Source organism: Sinocyclocheilus anshuiensis, unplaced genomic scaffold, assembly GCF_001515605.1.
Source record: "Sinocyclocheilus anshuiensis isolate Anshui unplaced genomic scaffold, SAMN03320099.WGS_v1.1 scaffold629, whole genome shotgun sequence".
Lineage (NCBI taxonomy): Eukaryota > Metazoa > Chordata > Actinopteri > Cypriniformes > Cyprinidae > Sinocyclocheilus > Sinocyclocheilus anshuiensis.
The window spans coordinates 57257-65602 of NW_015536485.1; the positions used below are offsets into that span (position 1 = coordinate 57257).

General features: G+C 38.8%; 1 protein-coding gene across 2 annotated transcripts in view; it reads left to right on the forward strand.

The window, feature by feature from the left end:
* Positions 1-2115: 2115 nt before the first annotated feature.
* The window catches only part of LOC107683959 (GC-rich promoter binding protein 1-like 1), an 11930-nt gene continuing 5699 nt past the window's right edge, over positions 2116-8346 (forward strand). The window contains exons 1-8 of one of the 2 annotated variants that reach the window (XM_016480059.1): positions 2116-2362; positions 3730-4873; positions 6601-6714; positions 6890-7019; positions 7110-7426; positions 7564-7639; positions 7751-7947; positions 8122-8262. In XM_016480059.1, the coding sequence (XP_016335545.1) occupies positions 6655-6714; positions 6890-7019; positions 7110-7426; positions 7564-7639; positions 7751-7947; positions 8122-8262 (921 nt within the window). In that variant the 5' untranslated portion in view covers positions 2116-2362; positions 3730-4873; positions 6601-6654. Of the gene's footprint in view, positions 2363-3729; positions 4874-6287; positions 6311-6600; positions 6715-6889; positions 7020-7109; positions 7427-7563; positions 7640-7750; positions 7948-8121; positions 8263-8346 lie in introns of those variants that run through there. The other variant, XM_016480069.1, reaches the window with a different exon arrangement.

Consider the following 8346-nt stretch of genomic DNA (forward strand, 5'->3'; position numbering starts at 1 on the left):
TCCAGGGTGATGTATTTAAATTTATGCTGCGTCTCAATGTGCCTACTTATACTACGCCCTTAAAGTATGTACTCTTTTGGTGAAGAAAACGTACACACTTTTGAGTGTGTAGTAGAATAGAAGGCAAGCTTTGGGACATACTATCACGTCACACTACTGCGTCTTTAACGGACGCTCTGTCGCGTAGATACACGCACCCTTGTCACTGTAAACTGGCCTGTCAATCATCTTGTCACAGTTAACATCCTCCACATTGCATGTCATGCATCATTTAACTTCCTACCGTACTGGAGAGAAAAGACGTAGCACATTGATCTGCCAGTCGCGGGTCTTTCATGCCGAGAACTCTGCTCATATTTTATGCATAATGATGTACTTAAAAGTTAACGACCAAACGGATGTTTATAAATGTTCACATTGCTGTTGCAGATGAAATATAACACAAGATGGCGGTGTACCTTTTTTAATAAATTACAAGAAAATACAACAGGGTCTGCATTTTTTTGCGTAACAAGAACATGACCAATTTAAGTTCATAGGACAGCTAAACTATCAATTTAAACAAAAATTTACCGTCAACTACAGACGTTGCATCCATCGATTCCGCCATGTTTCTCATTGACACGCCCCCAACTGGGAAACTCGGGGCTTAAAGAAAGTTTCGAGTTTCCCACTCATAATAACGACTTTGTGGTGGCGTTCATGTGCGTTCAACTCGTAAATACGATCTATCCGACATGACTTGAACGCACCATAAGCCTCTCTACCTAACCACCCGTCGCGCACATCCGCCATGTTTGTATTTTTAACGCGTTTTATTCGTGTTTGTAGTTCTGGACCGAATCCTTCACCAAAGCGCAATGGATTGTGGGCAATATTAGCCATTAGAGTGTGCACGGATCCACACTTCAAAAATCGAAAAATAGTAGACCATCCGGGGACTTTTGACATACTCTTTTCTACATACTATGCTTTGGGACACACTTATTCTAATGATCTCACATACTATTTAGGATGGATAGTATGAACATTGAGACGCAGGGTTAGATCATATACAATTTAGCATACCAATAATTATAAAAAAAAGCTACACTATGCCTTTATGGATAGGATGGAGTCTCATGGGAATGGAATGTTGCAAAACAACAGCAGTTTAAAGCTATACTTTAAAATGTTTAAATTTTTTAAATGCCAAATATTGTTTGGGGCTAGGTCTGACTGAAAATTAATACAGAAACATAACACTTATTTATTTATTTAAATCCATTCTTTTGCTATTTAAATTCAAGTCTATTATGCAAATATAATCATATAAACATATAATTGTATGCTATCAGATATTATTATTCAAATTTGATGCAAATGTGATACAATTATGTAGTCTGAACAACAAAAAAAGCACAAATACATACACAGTAAATTATCAAATAAAATTAACGCTTTATTCATATTTTATTTCAATAACAGAAATGATTATTAGCAAAACAATTAACAATTATTATTGCTAGCAACATTTTCTTTTTAAGGGTCAGATGAAGCAAGTTCAAATCTCTGGATCACTCATATGTATTGGTCTTGTTCTAAAGTGGTCACTCAAGGGCATTTGGGTTTTGATGGGTCATCCATTTTGTTAAATTGTAATAAATTTTTCAAATATGTGTGGGTGATTATTGACTGAATGACACATCATAAATGTTAAATGCAAAATCAGAGTTTACTGTTTCAGTGATACCTAATATTGTATTGTAAATTTAAATTACTTCACATAACTTACAGGAAAGACACGATTCATCTGTTTGCTTTGCACACATTACGTTCACATAGATGTGTGTGCATTTTCCGGAAAGTCTATTAAGTTTATACACACACATCTGGTTATTTTTGCGTTACTTCACGTCTACCAAAGCGTGAAATTCCATCATTCCATTTCTGGTAGCAGAGCCAAATTTGCATTACCCGAGGGCACGCAATCTGCCATGTTGTTCACTTAATATTTTGTAACAATTTAACTCAATATATTTCACAAATAGTGCAAAAAGAGTGAAAACAACTTTAAAAGTCCACACTCTTGTGTGCGTCAAGCCCTCTCGTGAGTAAATCCTCTAGCTGGCTTGAGCTGGGGGAATGTTGTGACCATAGACTGTAAAAAAACGCGGTGTGCTCTGCGATCGATTAGCTCGTCTGTGCAGAAGTAGACAGGAACAAGCTAGATGGATTGGCAAAGTCGGAACGAGTGTGATTAAAAAAACACAAACAAAATACAGAATCAGAAATACGACAACCTCCAAGCTGTCAAATTGACTTGACAAGCGGTGCATCATTGTCTTCGATTAACTTATTGGGATAGACAAGGGATCAAAAGGTAGGTGTATATCGAAATGTTTATTCGGTGGTTTGGTGTCGAGAGGGAGCCATTTTACAACACTTTATTCCTGCTCGGAATGCTAGCCAACCTAGCTCGCGCCGTGGCTAAAACAACACGCTTTCCGTCACGACACAAGCCCGAGTCTTTATAATTCACCCTTATGTATCCGTCTAATAATGCCTAACAGTTTCTTTGCTCTAAGAGTTTGAATTTAAACACTCAGCGTGGACTAAAAGGTTTCTGCACACATTGAATGGCCTACTATGCTAAATGTGCCGTGCTAGCGAGTGTTCAGCAAGTAGAAAGACTAATAAGTATTTACTCATAGTTCGTTATAGTTTGTTAGTAATTTTAACTCCCATATGGTCCAGAACGTGTGGCTGAGCATATTAAATATTAGTTTGCAATTATCACGAATATATTTTAAAGTGTATTTTAGTTTATGTTCTGCAGCTAACTCTTTTGCTAGTTATACGCCTGCTTTTAGTTTTCCTTCACTTTACTTTCTACTTCAACTGTTTTGCGTTATACAAATAACTTGTTTATCTTACTGTAACGTTAGCTAGACAATTCACGGCCGTGGACAGATAAAGTACATATCAAATCTATTGACAAACTGATGATTAGTCATGTTAAAAGTGTACTTCACTCAAAAAGGACATTTTTGTCGATATTTACTCACTCGTTTTATTCCAGACTTATATGATTTGCTTTATTCTGAGCAATAGAAAAAGAGATGTTTGGCAGAATGACCGTATCAGACATTATTCACTTTCACTCATTTTCCATGTAGTAAAAGTCAAATGACAAAACAAGAGATGTCATTCCGCCTGTTATCTCAATTTGTGTTCCTCTGAGGGGAAAAAAATACACAGATTTTGAATATAGGGCAATGAGTAAATAATGGCAAGAATGTTATTTTATTTTATGAATGAAGTTCAATATTGAATATTTTCATGGTAATAAAGTATCAGTTTAAAATTTGTAACCTGTGAAGGCAGCTTATTGTGCTGTTTTTTTTGTTGTTGTTTGTTTGTTTGTTTGTTTGTTTTGGTGGTTTTTAGGAGCCAGCATTTGGGCACTGGCAGATCACATTAACTTTTTTTTTTTAATTATTTGACAAAGTGCTTTGTGACTTTTGTTAAGCACAAATATGTTATGTCCAAATATATTCTCTCAGTTTGAGGTAATAGAAACTGCATACATAATTATCATCTAAGATAACATCAAGAAAAACATCACTTAGAAAGTTTTAGACTTAAGTATAGCATGTCACCCTACAGAACATGCAATTGTGAGAAGAAATGAACTGTTTCCAAAGTATTGATTGCTGGGTGATCAATCAAATATTTGTTGTTTTACAGAGTTGGTCTGCAGATTATTTGTGAAGATCTGGAGGAAGAACAAACTGTTGGATTTGTGACTTCAGGATTTTAAGAGACCTGAGATCTCCTAACATGCAATAATACAATCTGGAGTACACCTGTTGTTTCACATTGAATGTTCAAGGTTTGCCTGCACCTGGGCGCTTGTGTTTTGGTTGCACTGAATTACCAATGCACTGTACACCGTGTTTAACAGGAATCTGTGCACTTTGGCTTCAAGTTACTCACCTGTGGAAGCTTCTTCGAATTTGATGAACTGGAAGGTTGGAAGTGTTGTTAGAAGTCAAATCATATTTACCATAATTTTTTTCGGTAGCCTAACGTGATATTGGTTCACCAGCCATTTATCCATAACCATATGGGGCGAGAATTAAAGATGTCAAGTTTTCATGGTTTGGTTCGCTGAGTCATCCAAAGTATGAGCTGTTGAAAGCAAAAGCAATTCTCATGACTTTATAATATAAAGCACTTCTACCTATTGTGATGTGACAAATCAGCCCCCCTCCCCTTTTCGCCCTGACGTAGCACAGTCGCTGTTTTAATGAGGTGAACATATTCAGATCACCACTTTGTGCAAAACAGCTTTGTGTGGTACAAACCCACTCTCCGTTTTTTATTGCTGTGTGTGTCTTCAGCCGAAAATGAGTTCGTAAAGGAGCTTCTGAGTGTCAGAGCAGGCACGACGTGCTGCTACCACAAGCACCCAGAATAAGAGACTGGACAATCCAAGACTCAAACAGAATTTTTTTTGGAACCCATTGGATTTGCTTCATTTCTATCCAGTCAAACTGAATGCACGCAGTCATCGTCAGTGAACTAAGGGTGTCGTGGAGAGTCACTCTGGCATTACTGATCAAACACATCCTCTATTCTTCCGCAACTACACTCCGCTGATCAAGAACAACACGTCTCCATCTCTTCCATCACCTTACAATTTTACCTTGGGCTGCACAAGTTTCACTTCCATCTCCTTCTTTGCACCATCCTGGAAACTGGAGTTTGTCTGTGACAGGAGTTGCGCTTGTCCTGAGGCTTCAAAGCCTGTGAAAGAGCGTTGGTTGGGCCCTTTACTCAGATACAGCCAAGGACAGGGCCATCGAACTACAGAGCCTTTGTCTCTGGGGTAAGAAGCCACAACATTTAGCTGGAACTTTCCTTGGTATTGATTATTTTGTACTTTGAATGAGTTATCACTTATGTAATGGAATGTGAGATTTGTCGTTAAGTAGAATGTATTGTTTTAAAGTTAGTTCTTGTTGAGTCTAAGTAAATACAGACAATCATATCTAGGCCAAGAGAGCCATAAAACAGAAGTTAGTGTTTTTTGTTTTAATGTTTAACCTAGAAACTTCTAGCTTTTCTCGTAAAATGGGCAGGAAATGAAAATCTGTGTTGAAAATGCATGTCATAGATCTTTTTGTGTTTTGTTCCAATTTTTAACTTCATAATATTTAAATCACTTTGTCATAACTTGATCATCTGGTGAAAATGACAGACTTTTCTCCAGTAACATGCTGTACTTCTCCAATTATTTAGTCTGTTTAAACTCCGTCCCTCCACATTCAAGTGGTTTTCTGATTGGTTCAAATGTGTGGACCAGCTCCTTCATTTTGTACAGAGAACGATGGACAACTTTTTTGGTAATATCTGTCAAGCTGTGGGGCATATTTATGCATGGTATTCCAAAAATCATTAGTAGATTCTTTAATATGCAGATACAACTGTAACTTGCAAGCAATTTGTAGGTTGATATCCACAAAAAGGGTAAGCACTGGCCCTGCAGTGCTTTCAAAACATTTCTCGCTTTCATTGAGTATCCTGATCAGCCTGACTCAGCGACATTGGTCCAACCAATGATATGAGTTTCAGGGCAAGACTATTTGTTTCCTGACCTTTGTCTGTTGGGGGAATATTCAAAAACGCTTTAAAACAGTCATTCTTTTTGAATTTGGTGCTGGAGAAATGGCACTTCTGACTGTCATTTTTAAAGTCAGCTTTAAATCAAAATTCTTGTTTTTATGGAATATTGCAGCATTTTTAATATATGATTCTTCCATGTACATTTTTATTTAAAAAAAATTAATATGCCCTTGTAATCTTTAATCAAAAACATTATCTCCTCCTCCTCGCAACAATATCAAGGGTGATGACATGTACATCTGCTCAGCGATTGGACGATAAAGTTATCCAATGGCTACACGAGTTTCAAAACTTCTCCACCGACTTGCCACTCCAGTGTTTCAAATACATTGATTTATTTGTGGCGGCCCACCACAATATCAACACTGACCGCCACAAATAGATTTTTTCAAATTGTATTAACTTTGCTGAGTAAACATGAGCACTGCATGGCGCGGGTGATTTATATTAATGGATTTTTGAAGGGAACCGACTGTTTTCAGAAAAGTTTCGATATTTTCACTTCATCTTTCCTATATTGTCTGATAAAGTAACATTCATGAGCGCAGCGCTGCTTTATTTACAGCCATTACCGGGGAAACCGCTATTTCTGCAGCTCTAAAAGCGCCTCCTGCTGGCAGAGAAGGAATTTGCATTTTTAGTAAGACCATTTGCTGTTTTCGTTATGTATATATTTTCCCCGGGGGAAGTGCCACCACACATAGAGTGTAAGTCTGTGGGAAACACTGCACTCACATTCACAATCACAGCAATCAGCAAACAACAATGATCCAATCAAATTGTCCTGCCATTTTTGTATTTGTCACAATAGGAAATGAAATAGATAATTGCAATGCCCGTTTCTTGCAGACTTTAAATATGTTTGCATTAATGTGACGTACTTATATTGGTAGACTGCAATGATGTGATGTTTGTTGCTTGCGTTGTCAGTTCAGGCCATGAGGTTTGATGCCTCCATCCACTGACGGGAGACACTGGACCTAAATGGCGCAGCATGACTTTGTTCCTGCCTGGCTTAACTTCTCCACGCCTCAGCCCGCCAAGGTATTGTAATGGATTGTTGACTTTGTATTGACGTTGTGCTTTTTTTAAAAATGTTTTTATTCAGGACAGTATGACTCAACAGCCACTCTTAGTTCTCTTGAGCCTAATCATTCTTTTCTAAAATAAGCTTTTTAAAGCTGAAGCTGTCTGTTTAATTTGCGTCTGTGATTTTTAGTCCCCTGCTGCCCCCCTTGAGAAGCATGGAGAGCACTTTCCCCGCGGAGACAGCCGGCCGGGAGTAAACCGCCGCAGGCACAATTCTTCCGATGGCTTTTTCAACAATGACCCACTAAGAGCACCTGGAGGTAGAGGAACACACATCTAACCTCCTTTGCATGCAGAGTTAATCTGTTTCTTGTCTTGCGCTTTGTAATTGCTGTTCATTTTCTCTTCAGGTGATGGGTGGCAGCAGCCATCTCTGTTGAGGCATGACTCTGTAGACTCTGGTGTTGCGAAGGGGAGTCAGGTGGGATTGGGAGGCGGACCAGTGTGGAAGGAGACCCCCAGCTGGCATGGGGCACAGAGGGGCCAGGAAGGTCCTCACCACCACCATGCTCGGCATATCAAACGTGGTGGAGGCGAGAGGGACAGACAAGGGGGTCACCGACAGCGTAATGGAAACTTTCATCCACGCAAAGGTGGCCCATATCAGGACAGATATTCTGATGAGGAGCGCAATGATGACAAGCTTAAGTTTGTTGATGAGGATTTTGTAAGTATTCTTTTCCTCTTGAGTTTGTTTACTTGTGTAGTGAATTAACTGGTTATGTCTTTAGAGAGGTTCAGTTCTGTCATACTTTTCATGCGTAGTTAGTTTGCATTCATGCTTTGTTTTCATGTGAATTTCAGCCCTCCTTGAACCCAGAGACAACTGGAAAGCCAGCCAGTCAGCCTCGTGCTGTCGGGACTCCAGCAGGAGTATGGGGTAAAGTTGCTTTCATTAATTAAATCACCTTCTTCCAGCTGCATAAAAAGCAAAATATTATGTTGCATTTATTGGATTGTTCTGTAAGGTTTTTTGCAACTTGTGTTACAGAGAACCCCCCTAGTGCTAAGCAGGCTATGTCTAAGATGCTGGTCATTAAGAAAGTGTCTAAGGAGGATCCCAGTGCTGCATTTTCGGCTGGTTTTGCCAGTGCTGGCCCTCTACCCGCCAATGGTTCTAAAGTCTCCATCCCTGGACCCAGTGTCTACAAGAATCTGGTCCCCAAAACTGCCACTGCCCCCACCAAGGTACTAAGCCAGTGGATCTGAAAATAGTACTTATGTGAAGTTTGGGATTTGTTATACAAGCTTATTGGGTCACATCTCTTATAGTGAAGACTAGTCTTTTTCAGATTTTTTTTGTAATTGGGCAATTGTGTAATTTTCCATTTATGAATAAAACCTTTGTCTTCCTTTTTATAGCCTGGGCCATGGAAACCCAATGGAAGGGAAACTAAAGTGGGTTTGCATTTCTCTGGACGGGATTCGGCCTTCACCAGCCCAGTTTCTGTGACCAAACCTCTGACACCCGTCAGTGCACCTGCCCATGGCACTTCTAAAGAGGTAAAATAACAAAGTCGTGTGCGGAGGCTGATTTTTTTTTTTTTTTTTTTTTTTTTTTTTTTTAAAAACCCAGAAAAAATTTTT